The 27,190-nt window shown below is 35.1% G+C and overlaps 2 protein-coding genes across 2 annotated transcripts; both read left to right on the top strand.

The window, feature by feature from the left end:
• The first annotated feature begins 11,340 nt into the window (after positions 1 to 11,340).
• On the top strand, positions 11,341 to 13,159 carry LOC8281168 (RING-box protein 1a). The gene is made up of 5 exons (XM_015717423.3): positions 11,341 to 11,596; positions 11,706 to 11,756; positions 11,879 to 11,938; positions 12,624 to 12,695; positions 12,941 to 13,159. Exons 1-5 carry the CDS (start codon positions 11,455 to 11,457, stop codon positions 12,976 to 12,978), a joined length of 363 nt encoding a protein of 120 aa, XP_015572909.1. The 5' UTR covers positions 11,341 to 11,454; the 3' UTR covers positions 12,979 to 13,159.
• A 10,866-nt stretch (positions 13,160 to 24,025) lies between these two features.
• On the top strand, positions 24,026 to 27,064 carry LOC8281166 (subtilisin-like protease SBT1.8). The gene is made up of 2 exons (XM_002516220.4): positions 24,026 to 25,823; positions 25,992 to 27,064. The coding sequence occupies exons 1-2, from the start codon at positions 24,197 to 24,199 to the stop codon at positions 26,669 to 26,671; spliced, it is 2,307 nt and encodes a 768-aa protein (XP_002516266.1). The 5' UTR covers positions 24,026 to 24,196; the 3' UTR covers positions 26,672 to 27,064.
• The last annotated feature ends 126 nt before the right edge of the window (positions 27,065 to 27,190 follow it).

Below are 27,190 nucleotides of genomic sequence, written 5' to 3' on the forward strand. Positions count from 1 at the left end.
TTGGTTTAAATCCATAAAAAATTTCATTTTATTTAAAAAAATATGAGAGAAAAGATAAAATAGAAATGATAAAGTTGAAAGAAATATTTTGATATTATAAAATATACTGACTTACTAATATAAAATTCATTTAATAATACTACCTATTTTATTAAAATTTAGTTTAGTTATAACCAATTTCATATAAATTTAATTATATAGAATACTATATTAACTTTCATTCAATTTAAAACATATAAATTTTAAATTAAAAAATCTATAAATTTTATAGATTTTAACCAAACACTATATAAAAGAATAATTCATATAAATTAAAAAACCACATAAAAGAAAAATTACGTTAAAAACCTTACTCTTATATATATATATATATATATATACACACACACCAGTAGCTTATGCGGTGCTTACATAATGTCATGTGCGTACAATACGCCAATCTAAACTTTTATTATGCAATGAGCATGTTTCTTAATGCCTCTTGAGTCATGAGCAGAGCTTGAATTTATGTAAATTCATTTTGGTGTAGCAGCAACTTTGTGTGCTTAAGAGGCCAATTACGTTGCATGAATTCAATCTTGCTCTTTTAGAAAAGCAAGGTTGGAGGTTAGCCTCAGAGCTTGATTCGTCGATGGCTAGAATATCCGAAGCGAGGTACTATCCCAAGTCTAATTTCATTTCTGCTCAATTGGGTTATAATCCAAGTTATGTGTGGAGAAGTGTGATTTGATTGCATCCAAACAATTGCTGATTTCTGGTTGTAAAATAGGGTGGAAAATAGTAACAAAATCTCTCTATGGTCTGACCATGCCTCCCTAACCCAAATAATTAATGAGTTCGTTAGCTCAGAAGTAGAGATAGGAATAATTGATATCAAGGTCAGCAATCTTTATTAAGGCGGGTTAGCTGAATTGGGATTAAGATGCTGTTAAAGACATGTCCAATGATTGGGATCAACAACTTATTTTGAGTAATCCTCTAGGTTCTAGAATGGGTAGCGATAGATAATCTTGGAATTAGGATAAAGTAAAGCTTGCATATTCAGCAAAAACTGCTTATAAGGTCTTATGTGAGCAAGATGGGACTAACCAAAATTTTGATAGCTTAGTTTGTTAATAGAAGTTTAGGTTGTTAAGTGTGGAAGTTTGTAGATGTTGGATTTATTGATATATGATGCTATACATATGTGTTTTAAGATTACATGAGGATTAAGAGTCTTATTATATACATAATTGAAATTGCAACGGTCCTATTGCTATATCTGTTACATTTTAACGTTCTTTTCTAGCTAGGGAAAGGTGGAAGTGACTCTTCTTCCCTAGGGGAGAGGGGTTGCTCCTTTTCTCTCATTTTCGGCCTATGATGATTAGAGTAGCTGAGGCCTTGTCCAACAGTCAAAGACTGTTGGTCCATACTAACAGTCTTTGATTGTTGAATATTGCTAACTTGCTTTGGTTTTGGTATGTACACAGTAGTATCCTCAACACTTCCCCTCAAGGTGGGTTCAAATAAGTTGATAGAACCCATCTTGCCGAGGAGCCTTTGGTGACTTGCTTTGTCTAGGGCCTTTGTGAAGATATCTGCTAACTGTTCATGGCTTCTGACGAATGGAGTTGCAATTTCTCCTGTTTGGACTTTCTCCCTTATGAAGTGACAGTCAACTTCAATATGTTTGTCCTTTCGTGAAAGACAAGGTTCGATGCAATATGTCTGGCTGCTTGGTTATCACAGTACATCTCCATCGGACCTTTTCATTTTATCCCTATGTTAATCAGCACTTGCTTAATCCAAATAAGCTCGCTAGCTGTCGATGCTATGGCACGGTACTCGGCTTTGGCACTGGACCTTGCGGTTACTGATTGTTTTTTGCTCTTCCAAGTCACTAGGTTTCCCTCTATGAATGTACAGTATCCTGAAGTTGACTTTCTATCACAACTTCCTGCCCAATCCGCATCAGAGAAACCTATAATAGTGTTAGCATTATTATTATTTTTCATCCAAATACCTTGACCTGGAGAACCCTTAAGGTATTTGAGGATTCTATCGATGGCGTCCAGGTGACATGAGCGAGTAGCATGCATAAACTGGCTTACCATACTTACAGCATAGGAGATATCAGGTCTAGTGATGGCTAAATATATCAGCTTTCCTTCTAGACGCTGATAGCTACATATATTATTTATAGGTTCTCTATCTTCCAAATTTAGTTTGGTTTTAGTCTCTATTGGAGTATTTGCCGGTTTACTCCTAATTTTCCTATTTCTTTTAATAGGTCAAGAGTATATTTTCTTTAGGACAGAAATAAGCCTTTATGAGATTTTGCAATTTATGTCCCCAGAAAGTATGATAACTGACCTAGATCTTTGATATCAAATTCTCTTTTAAGTTTTAGCTTTACTTCTTCAATTTCCTCATTACTATTACCAGTTATGATTATGTCGTCAACATAAACAAGAATAATAATAATGGATGTGTGTGTGTGTTTGGCAAACATAGACAAATCCGAAGCACATTTATGAAAATTGATTTTTAACAAGAAATGACTTAGCTTGGCATACCACGCTCTTAGGGATTGCTTTAATCCATAAATAGCCTTTTTCAACTTACATACCAGGGAATGGTTTGAGGAATTCTTGTGTCATGGACGAAGAGTCATATAGACTTCTTCATCTAAAGACCCTTGGAGAAAGGCATTCTTTACGTCCATTTGAGACAAGTGCCAACCTGAATTAATAGGAATAGATAATAATATGCGAACCGTACTCATTTTTGCTACAGGAGCAAAGGTTTCCTGATAGTCTACCCCATAGGTCTGAGTAAATCCTTTGGCAACTAACCTAGCCTTGTATCTTTCAATGGTGCCATCACATTTATACTTAATCTTATACATCCATTTATACCCCACAGGTTTCTTATTTTAAGGCAAGGTGATAATGTCCCAGGTGTCATTTTCTTCTAAGGCCTGTAGATCTTCCTTCATGGCTTTACACTAATTAGGATTAGTGTTAGCTTTTTAGAAGGAAGAGGGCTCAATGTGTGTGGTGAGATTTTCTAGGAATGCCATGTACTGATTTAATACAGAAGTATAATTAATGAAGTGCTGGATTGGATACGACACCTTGTGGGACACATAGTCCCTTAGCCTGGTAGGAGGTCTGATTAGCCGAGAGAATCGTCGTAAGGCAATTGCTTCTCCTTATGGCACATTCTCTCCCCCTGAAGGAGTTGCCTCAGCAGTGAGGTCTGCTTGGGGTGTAGGGTCTCCCCTTAAAGGAGATGCCTCGGTGGTATCCTCGTAGATGTGCTCATGATCAGATACAATGTCTTGGAGTGTGCTGTCAAAAAAAGGAGAGTTATCCGGAAATAATGTAGTAGAGGGTCCATGATTGAGAGAAGAAGTGAAGTAGGGGGAACATTCATCAAATGACACATCGCGAGAGATATAGGACTTGTGGCTGGAAGGGTCATAACATTTATACCCTTTCTTTTCAAAGGAGTACCCGAAGAAAACTGTTTTGACAGAACTACTGTCAAGTTTATGATGCCTAATGTGGACAAAAGCGGTATACCCAAAAATGCGAATGTGTCCTAAGTCTAATTTTCGACCTTTAAGGATTTCTAGCGGATTGCGATTTCTGAGTCTAGGGCTAGGTAATCGGTTGATGAGGTACGCAGCAGTGAGGAGGGCCTCAGACCAAAAAATCTGGGGAACATGATTTTGAAAAAGCAAAGATCGAGTGACTTCAAGAAGATGACGACTTTTGCGTTTAGAGGCCCCATTTTTTTTCGAAGTGTAAATACAAGTGGTTTGGTGTAAAAATCTGAAAATTTCTTGTTTACATATTCAGTGCCATTATCTGAGCGAAAAATTTTAACTTTTGCTTTGTATTGAATAAAATTACAAAAGTTTTGAAAGCAGGTAAAAATTTCATTTTTGCCCCAAGTAGTACGAGAGTGTTCATCAATTAAGGTGACAAAATAGCGGAAATGATTGTATGAAGTGACGGGAGTGGGTCCCTAAACGTCGGAATGAATTAAATCAAACATGTTTTGAGACACAATGGAAGATACAGGAAAAGGTAATATAGTGTGCTTAGCAAATTTACAAATATCATAACAAGTAGAGTTCATTTTTAAATAAAATAACTGACGTAAGACTCTATCAGACGGGTGACCAAAACGTCTATGAAGCAACATTTGTTGACTAACAGGGTTGGTCGAGACAAAACACTAGTTGGGGGGGTTGGTAAGGTAATACAGGTCGTGTTCAAACCGACCCTACCAATCATCTTTCCTGTAGTGCGATCTTGAAGCAACACTGTAGAAGGTGAGAAAATAACATTAAAATTAAGAGTCTTAGTAATTTTGCCAACAGACAATAAATTGGATTTGAACTCGGGCATTAAAAGAATATTAGGAATATTTTTATGCAATATTTGAGAGGAGCCAAAACCAGAAATTTTAGTTTCATTGCCATTAGCAACAGTCACATGTTGAGAATGGGAAGGAACAAAATTGTGTAATTTTGTTGCATCCCAAGTCATATGATCCGTTGCTCCGGAGTCAATAATCCAATTTTGAGAAGCATTTAATGGTTTATAATTTTTAGAAACTGAACGTGACCCACGGGTTTCCTGAAGCTGAACAATCGACTGAAGTTAGGAAATTAGGTCTCTAAGTTGAGATTGTTCAATAGGACTCGAGCGAAAGTCGGATTCGGATCGAGTATGTTGAGCGGAGTGAGCCGGACCAGGGTCACTGTTTCCGGGTCGGGTCGGATAAAAGGAGCCGGGTCGGTGTAGGTTAAAATGCACCAACCCGTTACTCTCATAACCCGATTCCCTTATTTCTTCGATATTCTTAGGGTTCATGACCCCAAGGCCGCCAAACCCGATTCTCCCACTGTGGTCGCCAAACCTCTTCTTCTCTTCTCTTCTCCCGTTCCTTCCTCTCTCACTTCTGCCGAGACTTGGCCGAAGGCTGGGATGGAGGTGTCAGCAGCGTTCCTGAGCGTGCCCCTGCCTTCCGCAGTGGTCGCACCTCTCGACCCTTGCGGGTGCTCCTCTCGCTCGACTGGTCTCTCGAAGCTGTAAAAGATTGGCGAGGTATGCTATGTTTTCCGAGCTGTCAACGCCGCTCGATCCAGCCATAGTTGCTCATCTGGTCTCCTCCTGCTGGATGGTGGCTATGACGGCATCTATTGGGGAGAGTTGGCTTGACAGAAGGATTTGGGACCGAATGGCCTCATAACTTGTGTCTAACCCGCCGAGGTACGTGTAAACGAGGTCTTGTTGAGCTCTTTTCCTTAATTCTTCTGGATCATTCGTAGGGGGAAGGTAGCTTTGCAATTCCTCCCATTTGGTAAGGATTTCTGTTGCGTAGCTTATGCTTGACTATGTTCCTTGCTTTATTTTGGCTAATTCTTGTTTTAGATTGAAAATGTGAGCATAGTTCTGCTCATGGCTGTAAAGGCCTTTAACTTTACTCCATATTGCCTGTGAGGATTCCAATAGCATGCACAAACGTGCTATCTGAGGCTCCATTGTGTTAGTGAGCAGCGACATGACCAAATGGTTTATCGTCTGCATTCCTCAATTGCCTCCAATTCTTCCTTTGATGGTTGTCTTGGATTGGTTGGTTGAGGTCTGCTACGAGTCCCTGTGATGAACCCCAATTTTTTTCTGCCACTTAGGCTGATGTAGACTGATCTCGACCATTCAAAGTAGTTTTGATTGCCTTTCAGCACAATGTTGGTCAATTTTGTGATATCTGTGTGAGACATGGCAGTTGAAATTGCTTTTGTGTTGGCTTGATTTGGTAAGGAAAGACAGGATTAAACCTGCTATGATACCATGTGGAAGTTTTTAATATGTTGGATTTATTGATCTGTGATGCTATACATATGTGTTCTGAGATTACATAAGGATTAAGAGTCTTGTTATATACACAATTGAAATTGTAACGGTCCTATTGCTATCTCTGTTACATTGCAACGTTCTTTTCTAGCTAGGGAAAGATGGAAGTAACCCTTCTTCCTTAGGGGAGAGGGGTTGCTCCTTTTCCCTTATTTTCGGCCTATGATGATTAAAGTAGCTGAGACATTGTCCAACAGTTAAAGACTGTTGGTCCTTACTAACAGTCTTTGACTATTGAATATTGCTAACTTGCTTTGGTTTTGTTATGTACACAGCAGTATCCTCAACATTAAGATTCCTCCCTAACTTCAAAAACTCGGTATGGAGAGCCTGTATAGGGTGCCTTCCAACTATAGACAAATTAATCTTGATACAGGTGGATTTGTCCAGACTTTGTCATGTCTGTAATAATCTACCTTGCACTCGTTGATCTTATGCCTTTTTGCTAGAAATTATTAGGCCTCTTCTCTTGTGGGATTCGTTAGGGTTGATCTTATCAAGTGGTTTGTTGAAATGTGGGATCGATGTAATAGAGAAAACAGAAATCTTGCAGCTATGATTTCGTGGAATAACAAAAACTTATATAATCATTCCTCCACAAAAAAAGAAAAAAGTTACAATCAGGGAGAGTCATAGAAAGAGTGATCCAAACTCTAAATTTTGAAAGCTCATATCTCTTGCAATGGAAATCTACACAAGCCATCGAATTGTACGTTCTTTGGGATATTGATGGTGCAGTAAAATGGCAAAAGCAGTCTGGTTATTAATGATTGCCAAGGCATTTTAGAAGATTTGCGTAATATGATTAAGAGATATGCCATTGTCTTGGCAAAAGCAGCAAGTATTTATGGCTCTCAGGAGTCTCTTTGATAGGGGAAAATCTCCTATTTCTATATATTAAGCAGTAACTTTTCTGTCGATTTTCCAGGAGTCACTTTTCTTCTTTTTATCCATCAGCTATTTGTCGATTTTCCATGCTTGGGAACCTTTTCTGTGCAGTGCTTCTTCTTTTTTTTCTTTTCTTTTTTTATCAATCTGTGCAGTGCTTTGATGTTGGATTTTTACAATATTGATGCATCATTTTCTTTAAAAAAAGAAATCCAATATCAAACAAAAAGATGCATACAATAAGATCAAATAATCCAACATCGAAAGTAGGTCCCATAATCCAATAGTCCAAAATGGGATTTTATGTAAATAAGTTATTATTCAAACTTCATTGTAACATACGTCATGAGTCATTCCTTTTGGAATTAAGCTGAGTCATAAATGTATATATAGAAACCACATTGTTCTTTCCATCCTACTTTTAGGAAATTCACTTCAAATTCCTTGGTAGTTCACAAGTATGCAGATGTAAAGTTCTAAGGAGGAGGAGCCATGCAAGTAGAGTCTTTTTTTCTTTAAAGAAAAGGAAAAAGAAAAGAAAAGTACGCTTTGTTTACTTGAATAGTTAGTTGTGACGGGTGACCATTTCAAACAATATGGAATTGAACTGAATCAACATCTGTAGTGTATACATATGATTTACTTGTTGAATTCAAGGTCTTTCCATAGACAAAGAATCCAATCATAAAACCCAATAAAGAAAGATAAAATCTTTTACCATTCAAGAACTCAAGATGAACAAATTATCCACAAGCTTATTAAGGAAAATATGAATTGTTGGATGCATATAATATAACTACCAAATATGAAAATCATTAAAATCTAATACTGATCAATCACACTAATATAAGGAGATGATAACAAAGGAAGTCTCAAGTGGCATGGATCGAGCTCCATCCCCTGCAGATACATTGGTGAACTTTTCTTGCATGCTGATGCTGGGATGGAGATCGATCCACACCAGTCACAAATTAAATTATCCTCAACCTATATAACTATCAAAAAGCCGAGCCCAAGATATAATAGAAAAACGAAAACAGCACTAATATCAAAACAATGACACCGAAAAAGAAGTTGAAAAGTCGAACAGCCGTGCTGTTACATCCATTGCTGTAGTAGCCCCCACCACCACCGCTGCCGCCGCCTCCACCTCTATTGTCACGCCGTTTGTTGTTTGAGCGTCTTCTAATTGGTTTGAGTGCCTTGTCTATGCTTTTGTCTCTCTGCATTCTTTTCTTTCCTTTAGAGCAAGAACCCTCGGAGATAAACACAACCCTCTTCAGAAACTACTGACCTGACTGTATATAAAGAATTCAAGATTGCAAGATAATGAAATGAATGTCGTGTAGGAAGTATCTGACCAAGAATCAGGAGGTAACTAGAAAGAAGGGAGAACATGCGGTTCATCTTGTATGGGTCTGCTTTTATATGTAAATTAATTAATATTTTATGAAATAGTCTTAATTTTGAGTTAGATATAATTATTTAATATATTGAACGTAATTTCGCGATGCTTAAAAGGAAGGAGTGGAGCAATTTCGTGCACATCGATTGAGGAATTGGCCATTGGGGTTATGGAAGCAGCTTGCTTGGGTTTTGGTTTAAAAGTTTGTCTGCGTTGCTTGCAGAGCTCTGTTTAGGCAGTGAGAGAGAGGGTCTTTTGTATGACTGTATGAAGTGTGAATGGGTTTGACACTTTGACCGTTGAAGGAGACTACTTTTTGTTTCTGCTATGTGTGTGTAGGCCCTACTCGACTCTAAAGAATTTCTTGAACAATTAATTTATATGATTAGGAATTCACCCGATTAACTAAAATTCTTACTCCAAAGCAAAACCAAACAAATTTTGACCTGCTGCTCCGTGCTCAAATGTTACACTGTTAATGTATAATTACATTATATTTACTCCAAATACTCATTAAATGCCACCTCAAATTTAGTATAATTTCTTTTTTCTTTTTAAAACTTTAAAAACTGTAAATTATATAATAGAAGATAATTATTTCTTTATTATAGTTCCAAAAATAATAGTTCACCTAATGCATAGTTGAGGTACATTTATTTTTCTATTTTTCTTAAAAACATATCAAATGGTACTTTTTATTTTGAGGAGCATAATTTAAAATATAAAAAATATTTAAAAAAATATCCACATACAAAGAGTAAAATATTTTAAGAAATCCAATAAACTCTTTATATTTTATTATATATATTATTTTTGTTTTTATAAACATTAATAGCTCCATTTTTTTTCTTTTCACTTTTATCAAGAGAAATACAAGAATTGCAAATATCAATTAAATTAAATGTTTAGAAATTTATAGTGTATTTATTAAATATAAATTAGAGAATAAAGTTTGGCTTTTCGTATGCAAAGAGTTAAATGGACTCTCTACTTTATAATTTAAAAATAAATAATACAATGAAGTATCATTTTATGATATGACTTTTTAAAATAAAAAAATTTAATGTTATATAAATAGCGGTTTAAAAATATTTTAATTGAACCCATAAAATATTTCATTAAAAGGAAGGTAAGAAACACCATAAAGTAAAAAAGACTCAAGTGTTAATATAAATTTGTTTCAAATCTAATTAATATATATATATATATATATATATATATATATATATATATATATATGATTCTCAAATAAAGTATTATTTATAGGAAAATTATTCTCAAAATTGTCTTGTTATCCAAACATAAGAAAATCAATTGGAATTACATCTTCCACAAAAACATGAATAATGCATGTCTGGGTTGGGTTGGCAAAATTATTATTAAGCTCCTGAGATTTTGCCATATAATACTAAGATTTTAAGTTTAAAAAGAAAAAAACATTAGCTTCTCCTTCTATTTTAATCCTATTATACTATTAACCTCCTCCGTTCATTATTATTTTGTACTTCTTGTCTTAGTCATCCATAAAAACAAAAAGAAGCTGAATATCTTAAGTACCCTCTCACTTCGTTACTTCATCACTTTCTTTCAATTTTCTTCATTTCAGTAAACACTTGATCTGAGAAAATGGGGAAGGAGACATTAAATGTTCTCTTCTTATCATTACTTTGTTCGATCCTTTTCTTTTCTTTTCTTGAAAATGAAAAATGAATATTTTCCCGCCAACCAAATAGTTCTCTAACTCAAGTCATGAATTCATGATCTCTTCTTCATTCCGAGGAAGAGGAAGGAGGGACTAGGGGGAGTCATGTCCGCTTGTACTATTACCCCTGGAGCTCCGCAAAAACCCATAGAATGAAACCAGGTTCACTCCATAAATTTAAAACAGCACATCCCTTAAGATCCTTAAGAAAAAATCATATCAATCAGTAAAACAATCGGATAACAAAATACTGTTTAATTCAGGAGGATGGTTTGAACCCAAGCAAAAGAAAGAAACACTGCCAAGAACAAATTGTTTTAGCTAACTACCTGGCAGGCTTGTTTTTCACTTTACAAGAAACACAAAACAAGACAAAAACTTTATAAATAAGATTAAGAGTCTAATCTCCTTCTTGGGGCACAGAATTACCAATCTCCCAAGGCACCTGGGCCTAAACAAATTATCCTGCTTGAAGAATAAATGATAAAATTACCCAACCCAATTTCACCAGCCAGATTGAATTTCCTGATAAAAAAATGCATCAGCTTCTGCTTCAGCACACAGAGGGGAGGCCGTAATCATAAATACATATAACACATTGTGTTATCATAATAGGTCCATGTTGTTAACTAATATCTATATTATGTTGTCATAATAGGGCCATGTTGGTAACTTACATCTATATTATGTTGTCATAATGTCTACATGTTGTTAACTAATATGTATAAGACTTTATTGCACAGCTCAACCACAAAATGTCGAGGAGGTGACCAAAAAAAGGTTAAGACAGGTTGAGATGAAAAAAGATTGTGAGTCAAGAGAGAAAAAAAAAAAAAAAAAAAAAAAAAGAGAGAATTAGAAATATATGGAAAAAAATCCAATTATTTAAAAAGTTTCCTCCTCCGCTCTCAATCCTAATGGAGGGAGAAAATTAAAAATATGTTACCACTTTTGTCAGAATTTATAAAAAATAAAAAATAAATTAATAAAAACAACATCTATATTAATTTCAAATATCTTCAGAGTTTGTAGATAGAGATCAAATAAATCTAATTTTGATAAATTTAATAGATTTATTTATAATTTTTATTTAATGATTAAAAGAATTTATAATTTGATTAAAATTAGTGAAGTCGATGGTAATAATACTGATGACCGATTGGGCAAAGTTGACGATAGTTGTGGAGTAAAGATAATAAATGTTAATTTTAATTTATTTAAAATAAATTAAAAAAATTAAAAACTTTAATTTTTGATGTTAAAAAATAATATTATTTAAATATTATATTATTTTATTTTATTAGTTTAATAAAAGAATATGGTAAACACTTAAATAGTAATTCAAATCAAAGGTTATTTATTAAAATTTTCGAAATTGGACTTATTTGGCTGCAAGCTACAAGTTGAGGGGGATTTGACCTTTTTTCCCAGTATTGATACTTCTACTCTATATTGTGCTACTATTCTTCAAAAACTCCGTGATTTTCTACAAAGATTTCGAACACTGCTGGCTTTCTCTCGCGGCATAGAAGAATCAACAGTATATGGCGACGTTGGATTCCGATGTGCCGATGGTTCCCGTCGGAGAGTCATCGAGCAACGTTGCATCATCATCATCCTCGTCCTCAAAAAAGCCAAAATGCTTCGAGATTAAAAAATGGAACGCTGTTGCTCTTTGGGCATGGGGTAATCTAACATAACTTGACTTAATTCTCCTAAACCCTAACCTTGAATAGTTTATTCATTTATGTATTTGTTTTAAAATTTACTTAATTACACAGTTGTTGAATTGTAGATATTGTTGTTGATAATTGTGCTATTTGCCGTAACCACATTATGGATCTTTGTGAGTTTCTCATTTTTCTCTTTCTGTTTTTTGTTTTTTTCTTTGTTTTCAGTTTCACTAGTGTTATTTTTATGGTTTAATATTGTATTTAGGTTATTTTGTTAATTGATTTTTGTGATTAGGCATTGAGTGCCAAGCGAACCAGGCTAGTGCCACCAGTGAAGAATGCACTGTTGCTTGGGGTAATAATAAGCATTCGATTCTTCTTTTTCTTTGTTTGTTGATGTATTGTTTTCATATATAAATTCCATATCTTTGCTGACCAACTGTTATTGTTAGACATTTTGTTGATTAATATTAACTGATTTATATGAATCACAATAATACTAGTGATTAAAGTTAACTTGAAATCTTCTGCTATGAAGCTTGGTTTTATAAATAATGGTACTTTAGCTACACTTGAAGTGCTCAACGAGTTTATATTTGAGATTGACAGCAGCGGCGGTAGTAATTGTATTGATCAGCTACTGTCTGCAACTCTTTTAAAGCTCAACTCTTTTTATCTGCTTCAAATTCTTCTAAAGTGGAAATTCTAGGATAACTTAATTTTTAAGCAATCTCTTATCAAGCGCATTGATTATTGAATTAAAATAGCAGCAAGATTGCATAGTAGCGATGTGGGTTTTTATTTGTGTAACTATATCTTTCATATCTTCCCTTATACTGACACCCTATGATCATATATATCTTGAACTTTATTGCCGAACTATATTAACTATTAATCATCCAAAACAAAAATTAGAATTGCTGAGTTGCCTATTTCTCCCAGTATTTAAACAACTACAGCAGGTAATAACTATCCTAAACATGAACCAGATTTGTTGAGTTTGCCTATTTCTCCTGAAATTTAATATGTGATATCTACAGGTGTTTGTAACCATGCATTTCATTTTCACTGCATCAGCCGGTGGCTCAAGACTCGTCAAGTGTGTCCGTTGGGTATGTTTCTCACACCCTACCCCTCTTTCCTCCCTTGTCCTTTGTCCTCTGTCTTTAACCTCTCATTTGTGATGAAACGAGTAGAGTATAGTTGGGCTTAGATCCAATCACTACCAAAATGACTAGAATTAGCATTTGAATGGTTGGACTTAGAACTTATAAGCTCTTTAAGATTTTGACACTTTTAACAATGAGATCCTTTAACAGATTTCTTTTTTTCACTGGTTGTCTTGTTACTTCCTCAGATAATAGTGAATGGGAGTTCCAGAAGTATGGGCATTAGAAAGCGGGGCATCTTCTTTATCTTCACATTCCAATGATGCTTGGGAGATATGAATTCTGCTTTCTCCTTCCATATGAATTGTTGGTTCCCCTTATGCTTATATTTTTCAGAACTAAAGTAGCTGTATCCATTAGGATTCAAAATTTGGTACATGATTGAAATCTATCTGACAAGTTTATCAGCTTTTGTTGGCATCAGTCAGTGTCTTCTATCCTTATTTATAGTGGGCGTGGATTGTATGTAAAAATGATTAGGTAGGTGATGATTTTGCATTCCTCCGCGAGAGAGAGAATATTCATCAATTGGTAGGGGTTATGAATGCTGCAAACGTACCATATGTTGTGTTAATATATAAATTTTGCATTTAGTATATATGTTACTGAAACAAAGATCAGTTAAGTGTTTGATACTTTTAAACTAATCTTTAGGAAAAGAACAAGAAAAAGAAAAGAAATTATGTGCTCTGGAATTTGGAAGGTGTATGGGGAGTCTTAGGACTCCGCAACATGAATGAAAAATGCTGTGCTGTGTATAAAAACGATAAATAACAGGGGTGAGAGTTAAGGTAGAAATAACAGGTGGAGTCCGTGCTGCTTATCAGGTTAAGCTGATTAATGAATGGAAGGCTAAACTTGGGCCTGTTAACAAGCAAAACACAATATCCACTGAAAGATTCGAACTGTCGCGGGGAAACCCCATATAGTTGGCATGCTCACTAGGCCAAAGCACCAAATATGCTTCAATATTTGAATCCTTTATATAATGTGGGGGTAGTGCAGTTGCTAAAGTGGAAATAGTAGCTAGTTGTCTTGTCTAGGATAAGAGAGAGCATCTCTGATGCATATGAAACATTAGAAACAAACAAAGAGATGAACAGGGGGAAAAGGAACTTTCTTTCGTCTCATTTGTTTACTTGACCTTCGGTCACCACTTCTGAGAATGCACACTTATTGAGACAGGCATCAGTTTGTTCTTTTAAGTTTTCCTCTGCCTTGGAATGCCCTCTTCACTTCATTATTTATATTTACTGGTAACATCAGCTTCTCAATTTTGTTCGTTGTGCACCTCCTAATGACTTCTACAATGAGAATTGGAAGGCAACTTGTCCATTACATTTTTTGCTTTTCTACTTTCCACAGTCCCTTATATTCGGACTTCGGATTAATTTCATTTCAGATTTGTAATATCTTAAAAACTATTATCAAAAAATATTTTATAAAAATAAATTGAAAGTATAGATATTTGTTTTAGAATTTTGAAATAATTGAATAAAATTAATAAAAAAGTAAAATGTTTAGAATTTAATGAGTAATTAAACCTTTAGATATATAGAGAGAGAAATTATAAGGCTATAATGACATCATGTTCTGGTAAGAATTACTCGGAATTCAATTAATTCATTCTCTTCCCTGAGAGAAACTGCAGAAAATCCTTTTGAAGTTAGGAGAACAAAGGGTAGAGATGTGATGTGGTTGAAGACAAAAACGAGGACACATGGTGCGATCTATGTTGGGTGCTTATAAATTATTTGAGTAGCTTCGGTTAGGAGAAGATTTACAATCACATTAGTGTCTTATAATAATAGTGTAAGGTACGCTTCCATTATCAAAGTGGATAAGAGGCACCAGCAATACATTATACGGCATGGCAACACTGCATTTCTTTTCTCTCTTTTGGATCGCTATTCTTCTGTGGAACCACTGAAAAAGGATCCTTAAATTATTGTATTAAATGGGGCGTTTTTACACACTACTGCCGTTAAAAAATTAGTCTTTTTAAAAAAATAAAAAAAAAAAAATTATTTTATTACAAAAGGTGTTGGAATGGGGGCTCTGTCTAGTATATATTAATGTTCAGTATGCAAATCTTTTTATTCCTTTTCAATTATCTAGACTGCAAAACCATTCTCAACGCATCACAAAGGTTGAGATTCGGGATTTTGGCAGTTTGGTGAATTCTAGATTGTCATAATATTTATTAAATTAAAATTTTAAAATTTAAAATCAAATTTATATAAATTATTTTAATATGTAATTCTTATATAAAAATATGTATTAATATATTTCTATATAAATCTTTTTATAATTTTTTATATAAATTAATCTAAAATTTATAATTTTTATTTAATAAATATATAAAGATATTAAAAAATTATTGTTACCCCCTTAAAATTTACCTGAAAATTTATTAGAATGTTAATGTAAAAAAAAAAAATCATCTAGGCTTGGTGTACGTCTCGATCAATACACTAAATTAATAAATGATTGACATATATTTTATCATTTAAAATTAATAAATATGTGTCAATCATTCAATATCAAACTATAAAAAATTCATATATAATGTCATATTTCCCTAATAACCTAAACAAGGTCACTAAATTCGATTGAATTCAATTCAAGCATGCATGCTAATGTGCCTAGAAAGTAATGACGTGAGAATAAAGATTAACTTGTAATCTTATGTTATCACAGTTAATATGTAATTGAAGATTAGTGCACCCTTTTAACCAAATTAAAGAAACCCTTGTAACATTGTTGAGTATATTATCTTTTTGCCTTCAAAATAATAGTCTATTTTCGGTTTACATACACATTAAAAGATATAGATTTTTTTAATTGATATTATTAATTATTATCCTATTTCTTTGCAATACTTTTATTAAACTTTTTTTAGAAAATAAATTTTAAAGTACAATATGCTAATTGGTGAATAATATATTTGAAAATTACTTACTACTTTAACAATTATCTAAAAAAAAAGATGAAATATAATTTAAAATTGATAAAAAGAAAAAGAAATGTTATTTTAGGAAGAAACATAGACACTATATTATATTATATATATATATATATATATATATATATATATATATATATATATATATATATATATATATATATATATATATATATATATATATTGTTGATGTTTATCGTTATGTAGTAGTCTTATTTCCAAAGTTAAAATCATTAACAATCATATTCTTCTTTCACAACTTTTGACCATATGATGTCCTTGAAAAACTAAATAATAAAAGGTCAAAATAAACTTCTTCAAAATAGTATACTGCTGTTCTCTTACATGTGGTCATCATGTACACAATTTTTTTAACTATACACAGAAGAAATCCACAATATTCAATAACTCTCTTTCTTTTCCTTCTCTCTTTTTTCTTTTTTGTTCTTTCTGCTTCCATCCAAAGGCTAGCCTTAACTCTTTTCATCAGGCCATTATAATAAATACAAAGTTAACATGGGTACTTCCTTTTCAAAAATCTTCTTTACTTTGGTCAAAATTAATGTTTCTTTCATTTGAAGGAAGGCTCATTCAAGGGTACTCATCAAAATTTGGAGCCTGACTTATCCAGATTTGAATTAATAAAGGTAGCTGAGCATATGCCAGTTCCATCCCAATTTATATGATCACTGCCATTCAATTTTTCTTCTATTCCAATTGCCAATAATTTGAAACTAATTAGAAAATGTGAAAGTGAATACTCGATCACTCTGTTTTACTTCACAAGTACCTACCATACATAAACTCAATATGTTGTTAATAAATTTGGTAGTCAGAAGGCTCATAATAGCTGGGACAGTTTAAAGGGAATTATAATCCCACTTAATAACAAAAGCCAAAGTGCCCTATCGAATTGAAAGTGTTAAATAATGTAATTCTTTATATATTGTAAGGGTAGTTTAGTCTTTTCTATATTCTTAGTGTAAGAGTATATATAGCTCTCTTTTGTATTAGGGTTATACACTTTTTTTTTTATGTTCTCTTTTTTCTTCTAATCAATAAAACATTATATACGTTCCTTCAATCTTAACATGGTATCAGAGCTGCTGGGTTTTGGAAAATAAATTGTTCTTCCTCTTGTTGTTGGATCTGTTGGTTCTTGTTGTTCTTCTTCTTGCTGCTAAGTCTGCTGCGTGCGTATTCTTGCTGCTGGGTCTGCTTTGATTGACTGTGTTGTTCTTCTTCTTGCGCCGTCATTGCGGGTCTCGCATCATTGCGTCGTCTGTTGTTCATTCTTTGTGTGGTATTGTGCATTCTTTGCTTTCATTGTTGTGGAAGGAAACACTTCTTCTTGCTGTTGTAGTGCTGCTGTGAAACAGTGTCGTTTCATATGAGCTAAAAGAATGTATTCGGACTGAAATTGGTTTTGGAAATTGGTTTCGCTTCCGTTTGTTAGTGTTTTAGACTGTGTGTTGTTTTGTCGATTGTTGTTGATTTATTGATTTTTTGTACAAAAGGGGTGGGCATTTTCTCTTTGTGCTTATCACTTTGGCTTGTTGGTACTATCTGCTAAACATTTTTCTGTAGCAAGTTGATTGTTATACTTTGGGTAATTGATTACTGTTAATCTGTTGGTATGATGGCTGAAGTTAGGGATGATTTGCTCCAAGCAATCAATGTTCAATTAGATGGTAAAAATTATACCTATTGGAGTTATGTGATGAAAAAAATTTTAAAAGGTAAACAAAAGTGGGGATATATTTCGGGTGCCTCCATTAAGCCCCAAGATAGTACGGTAAGAGTGGACTATGTGGCACTACTGGATAATGGGAGGTCGATAATTTAAAAATTATCACCTGGATCAATAATTCTGTTAAACATTCTATAGGCACTCAGCTAGCAAAATTTGAGACAGCTAAAGAGGTTTGAGATCATCTGGCCAGACTGTACACATAATCTAATTTTGCAAAACAATACCAGTTGGAGTCTGACATTCATGCTCTTCAGCAGAGAAATATGAGCATTCATAAATTTTATGAATCTATGACAAATTTGTGAGATCAATTGGCTCTCACAGAATCTACTGAATTGCGAGCCGTTGGGGCTTATGTTGCACGAAGAGAGGAGCAGAGGTTGGTACAGTTTTTAATGGCCCTTTGTGATGAGTTTGAAGGACTTCGCGGATTTATTCTGTATTGTCATCCACTGCCTTTTGTTGACTCTGTTGTCAGTGAGCTTTTGGCTGAAGAAATTCGTCTGAATCTGAAGCACTCGGTTGTAAAAGAGGTTTCTTCAGCTTTTACTCCGTCCGTTTTTGCCATGCCTCCTCGAAACTCTAAGTCTCAATTCAGACCATCTGGATCTGTTGCTCGGGATGAATGCAGGTTCTGCAAGCAAAAAGGTCATTGGAAATCTCAGTATCTGAAATTGAGTAGAGGAAAACAACAGCAATCTCAACAGTGGTCTTATCGACCACCGCCTCTCTATAATGGACCTCCCCTTCTACCTCGTCCTCACAATGCTCTATCAACCTCCTCCTTGGACCCATCATTGATCGAGCAATTTCAGCAGTTCCTTGCTTCTCAATCTCATGCCATGTCTGCTTTCTCTCAAATAGGTTTGTCATCTAGTTCTTCAGGTATATCCCCTTCCTCATGGATTTTAGATTCTGGTGCTTCAAACCATATATCACCTAATTTATCATCATTTACTTCTCTAACCCCTAAAATTTCAGTCCCTGTTATGAATGCTAGTGGTACACCTATGCCATTGCAAGGTGTTGGTTCAGTTATTACGCCTTCTCTATCCTTATCCAATGTTTATCACATTCCTAGTCTTGCTTTGAATCTAGCTTCTGCTGGTCAGATTTGTGATACTGGATGCTCAGTCTCTTTTTCTTCTTCTACTTGTTCAATTCAGGATCCACATTCTCAAGAGGTGATTGGGATCGGCCATAGAAAAGGAGGACTTTATGTATTGGATCAGCTCAAAACTCCTCATACTGCAGCATCTGCTTCTGGTGTCAATTTGTCATTCTTTCATTTAAGTCTGTCCTCGTCTGTGTTTCATTTGTGACATTCTCGCCTTGGTCATGTCTCTGTGTCTCGTTTGCAATTTTTAGTTTCTACAGGAGTTTTAGGAAATTTGAAAACTCATGATATTTCTGATTGCAGTGGTTGTAAACTAGCAAAGTTTACTGCATTGCCTTTTTCTAAAAGTACTATTATTTCTGTTACTCCTTTTGAACTTATTCATTCTAATGTATGGGGACCCTCTCCTGTCTCTATAAAAGGAGGTTCTCGTTATTATGTATCTTTTATTGATGATTGCACTCGTTATTGTTGGGTTTATCTTATGAAACATCATTTAGACCTTTTTAGCATTTATAATGAATTTCGATCTCTTGTAAAAACCCAACATTCAACTGTCATTAAGTGCTTTAGATGTGACTTGGGAGGAGAATATACTTCTCATGCTTTTAAAGACTTACTTGCTTTAGATGGTACAATTTACCAGATTTCTTGCACTGATACTCCTGAACAAATTGGAGTTGCTGAAAGAAAACATAGGCACATTCTTGAAACTGCTCGATCCCTCTTGTTGTCTGCTAGCGTTCCTAGTGAATTTTGGGGGGAGGGAATTCTTACTTCTGTTCACTTAATTAACAGAATTCCTATTTCTCATAATTCTGGTTTGTCTCCCTATGAAAGATTGTATGGTTGTCCTCTATATTACTTTTCCCTTCGTGTCTTTGGTTCTACATGCTTTGTCCTTCTTCCTCATGTTGAACGTAGTAAGTTAACATCTCACTCTACTGCATGTGTTTTTCTTGGTTATGGTGCAGGTCAAAAAGGATGTCATTGTTTTGATCCAGTCAGCCATAAGTTATATGTCTCTTGTCATGTTGTTTTTCTTGAACATATTCCTTATTTTACCATTCCTGATCATTCTCATAATATATATATGCCTCATCTTTTCCACATTGATCCTTTTGCTATTGATATTGATGAGCTACCCTCTGCTGGCATTCCTGACACTTCTACTGGCTCTTCCCCTATATCATCTCCTGAGATTGCGGATACTATTGAACCTCGCTATCTTGTACGAAACTAAACAACTTGATTTTGATTATTCTTGTTATTCGAGTTCATTTGCTTCTTTTCTAGCTTCTATTGATCGTCTTTCTGAGCCTTCATCTTTCAAAGAAGCCATTTTTGATCCGCTCTGGCAGCGTGCTATGGTTGAGGAGCTAACTGCTCTTCATCAAACCCATACTTGGGATTTAGTGTCCCTTCCTGCAGGTAAACGTTCTATTGGCTCTCGCTGGATTTATAAGATTAAAACTAAATCTGGTGGGTCTATTGAAAGGTATAAAGCTCGTCTAGTGGCTAAGGGTTATTCTCAGGAATATGGTTTGGATTATGAGGAGACTTTTGCTCCCGTTGCTAAAATGACCACAGTTCGAACACTCATTGTTGTTGCTTCTGTTCGTCACTGGGATATAACTCAAATGGATGTTAAAAATACCTTTTTGAATGGCGATCTTCACAAAGAAGTTTATATGGTTCCTCCTTCTGGTCTTGATCATCAGCCTAGTGAAGTTTGCAGACTCAGGAAGGCTCTCTATGGTCTCAAACAGGCTCCTCGTGCCTGGTTTGAAAAGTTTTCTACAATGATTACTTCACTTGGTTTTCATTCTAGCAACCATGACTCTGCTCTATTTGTCAAATGTACTTCGGCTGGTCGAATTTTGCTTTCTCTATATGTTGATGATATGATTATTACAGGTGATGATGCTGTCGGGATTAGTCTATTAAAGTCTGAACTGACTCGTTGTTTTGCTATGAAGGACTTGGGTTCCCTTTGTTACTTCTTAGGTATTGAAGTTAATTCCTCTCCAAAAGGGTATCTTCTTTCTCAATCTAAGTATATTTCTGATATTTTTGAGCGTGCTCGGCTTTCTGATAATAAGATTATTGATACTCCGATTGAGCTCAACGCTCGTTACTCTGCTTCTGATGGTTCTTTACTGCAGGATCCGAGTCTGTGTCAGACTGTTGTTGGAAGTCTGGTTTATCTCACTATCACTCGTCTTGATATCGCATATGTTGTTTATATAGTCAGTCAGTTTGTTACTTCTCCTACTACAGTTTATTGGACTGTTGTTCTTCGCATTTTGAGATACCTCCGAGGCGCTCAGTTTCAGACTCTTCGACTTTCATTTACTTCATCATTAGAGTTATGTGCTTACTCTGATGCTGATTGGGCTGGTGATCCTACTGACCGCTAATCGACTACTGGATTTTGTATTTTTATAGGTGATTTCTTTATCTCTTGGAAAAGTAAGAAGCAAGACGTCATTTCTCGATCCTCAACGGAGGCTGAATATCGCGTTATGGCTTCCACTACTTGTGAAATAGTTTGGTTGCGATGGTTGCTTGCTAATATGGGTGTCTTTCTGCGGCAACCGCCTCCTTTACATTGTGATAATAAGAGTGCTATTTAGATTGCTCACAATTTGGTCACGAACGGACCAAACATATCAAAATCGATTGTCATATTACCCGTCATTACCTTCAGAATGGCACCTTGACATTTCGTTTTCTTTCTGACAAACTCTCGATGCTTGTTGCCATCGCCTCGTGAGTTTGAGGGGATGTTAAATAATGTAATTCTTTGTATATTGTAAGGGTAGTTTAGTCTTTTCTATATTCTTAGTATAAAAGTATATATAGCTCTCTTTTGTATTAGAGTTATACACTTTTTTTTTTATGTTCTCCTTTTTCATCTAATCAATAAAACACTATATAACTTCCTTCAATCTTAACAGAAAGATAAGCCAGTAACCCAAAAAAAAGGAAAAGAAAAGCAAATCATCTAAAACGAAAATCTAAACCTTGGAAAAACTTAGAAATTGAGTCTCAGCCGTATGCGGTGGAGTTTAAGGCCCAATTGACTTAATGTGTGATAGATTGAGAGGGTAATGAGTCGACGGAAAAAAGAACAAAAACGAGGGAGAGGCAGTTAAGCTAAATGCCAACAATCCTATAATAAAGTGACAACAAAAGAAACGTGTAAAGGGTCCCAAGAAAGCAAAAACTTTTTAGAGTTTGCTTGGAATGTAATATATATCTAATAATTGGAAGAAAAAAAAAAAAAAAACAAGGGAGATATGAATTAATTACAAGATTTAACATTTCGATCGTGGCTGATAATGTAAATATTAATTTAGAATAGATTTAGTTATTTAATGTTAAAAGAAGAAGAAGAAGAAGAAAAAGAAAAAGCAAAAGCTAGCGTGCATAAATATAAAGAGTTTTTGTTGGCTCGATTAACGGCATAATCTGCGGATATGGGCATATGGGTCAGCTTTTCTTTTACTTATTTATTACATTGTTCCCATCCTCTCTTTCTCCATCTCTAATTTCTCAAACCCAACAAAACTTTTAATTAATAAATTATGTAATACTAATTTATCAAGTTTTATAAATTATAATCTTTTAATATTAATAAAATTATTAACAAAAAATTCTGCCTCGAGAATTAGTTATCTTTGATTACTTGTGTAGCGAGGATGGAAGCCTAAAAAATCGAACCCACTCCTGATTGTGGAATCTGAAAAAAAAACAAAGTAGGTGATTGAATAGCTAGGAATACTCTTTAGGGTTCTTGCATTCATGATTGAATTTCGAACCACTCTTAATTTTGTAAGATGCCATTCATATCTGCAGTTTAGAAGAGAAACAAATATTTTTTAGATATAAATAAGAATTTGGTATATAAGAAGAGCAGAAATGGAGAAATAGTAATTGTATGAGGTGATGGGAGAGAGATGTGATGAATAGAGCGGTCAAAACAGAAGAAATGAGAAGGAAGAACAGAGACGTACTAAAAAAGTAGCCGTTACTTCCAGAAAAAAAGAATAATAATAATAATAAGAAGAAGAAGAAGGCGCGGGACCAGTCTTAATACTTGGACGATGAATTTATCATTAGAAAAGTACAAAGTTGCACTTCTCTACCATCTCTTTCTATATTTCCTTTTTCCCTCTTAAATCCCTTCTCTTTTATTCCTCGTCTCCATGCTTTTTAGAGCTTATCTATTTTTTTTATCAATTTTTAATAATTTACTTAAACTAAAAGAATATTCAATAAATTTAATTATAAAAATATTAATTGAACTAAATTAGATTATACCTATTTTACCTATTTTAACATAAAAGTAAAAATAAAAAATTAATATTATGTTAGATATATAAAATAATATATAATTAATTTTTAATATAAAAAATTAGTTAAAAAATTACAGTTAGTATAGAATGAATAAATTATATATATTATATCGAGATTAGTTGATGATATATATTTCTAATTATATAATAAAAAATATATATTTTTTTTGTAAATCAACTAATGAAAATACATCAATTAATAAATAAAATCATATGCTACCATATAATTAAATTAGTATGCGGATGATGTGATAAATTAAATTTATCTTAAATTTTTTTTATAAATATGGTTATACATGAAATTATATGTTAATCTTTTATTCGAAAAATATATTATTATTAGTATTTGAGTTAATTTCTTTATATTTATATATTAATATTTTATAAGATTGAGATCCAATCTCTTGAAATTTGTTTTCTAATAAAATTAAATTATTATTGTAAAAAAAGAAAAAGAAATTAGTAACCACCGTAATAAGGATTAGAATACTAATAAAAAAATAAAAAAATCAGTGGCACTATTAGTCGTGTGAGTTGCTTAGCTTTAACTAGTGGACATGCGTTTTCAGAATAGGAAAAATGAATTGAATAAATAAAACCTAAGGCTAAGGTCGTTAGTAGTGGGAGCATTGAGATAAAAGGGTGTCCACTCCAGCTAGTCTCCATGTGATTATAAAAGACAAAAGACAGAAAAGTGCCTTGTAACTCCCTTGATCAAAATTACATGTCCCCCTCTCTCAATTCATACTAAAGAAGCCATACGCAAATTCGGTTGTCTTCCACTTCTTTCTATTTTAATGCACTCCTTCATCATAATTATTCATCTATTGCCATTCGCAATCCTTATTTTCTCAATCTTAAAACTTAATCAAATTTTTCAACACCATTTTTGGCTTTACAGCCTTTTTGAGGGACCCAATTAAAACCCCCCACTCGTGTTTTTCTTTTTCCAATTGATTTGCATTTTGATCCAGTACCAAAATTAGTTTGCATTTTGGTCCAGTACCAAAATTAATTAATAACCGGTAATAATAAATTAAATTTGGGAGTTCTATATAAAACCGACATGGGTCCATCCCTCCTCGTTGTTATACGGATACTTTCTGACAGTCGCAGCAATAAGCGACTGTTTCCAAACTCTTTCATCTTCATCTATTTAAATCCATAAACAACCCAATCTCTCAACTCTCAGTTCCTTTCTCTTCCACCCAGGAGAAAAAAAAAAAAAGAGAGAAGAAGCAAGCAACCATGGCCTCCGTGGCCCTTACCCTTCTTTCACTCCTCTTCATCTCCATCACTTGCTCCACCACCATTGCAAAACAAACCTACATAGTTCACATGAAACACCATACCAAGCCTGAAGCTTTTGCCACCCATCAAGAATGGTACTCTGCTAGTCTCCAATCCGTCACCACCACCACCTCCCCGTCTGACTCCCTTCTTTACTCCTATAGTTCCGCATTTCCAGGATTTGCTGCTTCTCTTGATCCTGAAGAAGCAGACTCTCTTAGAAAGTCTAATGCTGTTCTTGATGTCTACGAAGACACCGTATACTCTCTCCATACTACTCGTACTCCTGAATTTCTTGGCCTCAACACTGACTTGGGATTGCTCGGTGGACATAACTCTTTAGACATCGACCGAGCTTCTTATAGTGTAGTTATCGGAGTTCTCGATACTGGGGTATGGCCCGAGTCGAAGAGCTTCGACGACTCGGGCATGCCTGAGATCCCATCTAAATGGAAGGGAGAATGTGAATCGGGATCAGATTTCAGTCCTAAACTCTGCAATAAGAAGTTAATCGGAGCCCGTTTTTTCTCAAAAGGGTACCGTATGGCATCCGCTGGGAGTTACTTGAAGAAATCAAAGGAGATCGAGTCACCCCGAGACCAAGAAGGCCACGGAACACACACTGCCAGCACAGCCGCCGGTTCCCAAGTTGTTAACGCTAGTTTACTCGGTTATGCAAGTGGAAATGCTCGTGGAATGGCCACGCACGCGCGTGTTTCCAGTTATAAGGTATGTTGGAGCACTGGTTGTTATGCGTCTGATATACTTGCAGGAATGGATAAAGCTATTGCAGACGGTGTAGATGTGCTTTCTCTTTCTCTTGGTGGTGGATCCGCACCATATTATCGCGACACTATAGCAGTTGGAGCTTTCGCTGCAGTGGAGAGAGGCATTTTTGTTTCTTGTTCTGCTGGTAACAGTGGGCCATCTAAAGCAACTTTAGCTAACGTTGCTCCTTGGATCATGACCGTTGGAGCCGGTACTTTGGATAGAGACTTTCCAGCTTACGCAGTACTGGGTAACCAAAACCGCTTCACTGGTGTCTCTCTTTATAGTGGAACAGGAATGGGGAATAAACCGGTGGGTTTGGTTTATAATAAGGGTAACAGTTCAAGCAATTTGTGTTTGCCCGGTTCACTCGTACCGAGTATAGTACGTGGGAAAGTGGTGGTTTGTGATAGAGGAATAAACCCACGTGTTGAAAAGGGTGCAGTTGTACGTGATGCTGGTGGGATTGGTATGATATTGGCTAACACGGCGGCGAGTGGGGAGGAATTGGTGGCGGATAGTCACTTGTTACCGGCTGTGGCGGTGGGGAGCAAAGCTGGTGATATGATTAGAGAATATATGAAGGGTAGTCGAAACCCAACGGCTTTGTTGAGTTTTGGTGGGACAGTGTTGAATGTACGGCCATCACCGGTGGTTGCTGCTTTTAGTTCAAGAGGTCCTAATATGGTTACACCACAAATCTTGAAACCGGATCTAATTGGTCCTGGAGTCAATATCTTGGCAGCTTGGTCAGAAGCTGTCGGACCCACTGGTCTTGAGAAGGACACTAGGAAAACTCAGTTCAACATTATGTCAGGTAATCTCCAACGGTCATATTTGAATATCTCTTTGATGTTAGGTTTGCCATGCCAATTTTGCTTTTATTTTATTAATAATTATTATTTAAAGCCAAAGGTTAAATCTTTATGCACTAAAAATGTATATTTCTTGTTTGTAACAATGCATTTTGGTTTAATGGGCACAGGAACATCAATGTCTTGCCCACACATCAGTGGAGTAGCTGCATTGCTAAAGGCAGCACGCCCAGGCTGGAGCCCAAGTGCAATCAAGTCAGCCCTCATGACCACTGCATATGTTGTGGACAACACCCACGCTCCCTTGCGTGATGCCGGTAGTACTACTATTCCTGGTACATTGTCCAATCCATGGGCTCATGGTTCGGGTCATGTCGACCCACATAAGGCAATGTCCCCAGGCCTTGTATATGATGTCTCAACAGAAGATTATGTAGCATTCTTGTGCTCACTCGGTTACACCATTGATCACGTACAACTCATTGTCAAGAGGCCTAATGTTACTTGTGCAAGGAAATTCAGTGACCCTGGTGAGCTCAATTACCCATCATTCTCGGTGGTTTTTGGGAACAAAAGGGTCGTAAGGTATACTCGAGAATTGACTAATGTAGGGGAGGCAGGGTCCATTTATGAAGTGGAGGTGACTGCACCCTCTACAGTGGGGGTATCAGTGAAGCCTACAAAGCTTGTGTTCAGAAATGTAGGAGATAAGCTTAGGTATACCGTAACTTTTGTGGCAAAGAAAGGTATAAGGAAGGCGGCAAGAAATGGATTTGGTTCAATAGTTTGGAGAAATGCTGAACACCAAGTTAGAAGCCCAGTTGCCTTTGCTTGGACGCAGCTGTTGTGAGATCTCTTCGTTTGTTGAAAATGGGTTTTCTCTTGTTGGGCCTCTGCACCGACTTTATTAAAGAAAAGGAAGCGACGGAAAAGGAACTGATACAAGTGAGTTTGGAGATATGTTGTGGGTTTTGGCATTTTTGCCATTAGAAAAATTAGAGAATGATAGGGCAGATTAAGGCTTCTAAGCTTTCAAATTGTTTTGTGTGCTTCCAAAGCTAATTTATTTGATAGAATTGCATACGGATGGGTCTTTCAGCATTATTAGGATCTGAATTTCAATATGTTATTATGAGCAGGTGGATTTGAGTTATTGCCCGGACTCAATGGAGCACCAAATCCTTGATTTTGTATCCTTTTCTTTTTCCCCATTAGAAATATTAAAAAAGGATTGGGCTTTTGACTTGCATGTGCTTTGCTAACCATTTCAAGGTTGGCAATGGGGTGTTGGGGTAACCATTTCTTTTGTCGGTCTATCCATGAATCTTGATTGAGCTAAAATAATCAAGTTTAGACAGCGAATGTTTTT

This window comes from Ricinus communis, chromosome 3, assembly GCF_019578655.1.
Source record: "Ricinus communis isolate WT05 ecotype wild-type chromosome 3, ASM1957865v1, whole genome shotgun sequence".
In the NCBI taxonomy this organism is placed as follows: Eukaryota; Viridiplantae; Streptophyta; class Magnoliopsida; order Malpighiales; family Euphorbiaceae; genus Ricinus; species Ricinus communis.

Excerpts from the sequence above, each read along its gene's own strand:
- LOC8281168 (XM_015717423.3), top strand. The coding sequence starts at position 11,455 with ATGGCGACGTTGGATTCCGATGTGCCGATGGTTCCCGTCGGAGAGTCA. Across the intron at positions 11,597-11,705 it reads TGTTGCTCTTTGGGCATGGG|ATATTGTTGTTGATAATTGT; the intron begins GTAATCTAACAT and ends GTTGAATTGTAG. Across the intron at positions 12,696-12,940 it reads TCGTCAAGTGTGTCCGTTGG|ATAATAGTGAATGGGAGTTC; the intron begins GTATGTTTCTCA and ends TTACTTCCTCAG.
- LOC8281166 (XM_002516220.4), top strand. The coding sequence starts at position 24,197 with ATGGCCTCCGTGGCCCTTACCCTTCTTTCACTCCTCTTCATCTCCATC. Across the intron at positions 25,824-25,991 it reads TCAGTTCAACATTATGTCAG|GAACATCAATGTCTTGCCCA; the intron begins GTAATCTCCAAC and ends TAATGGGCACAG.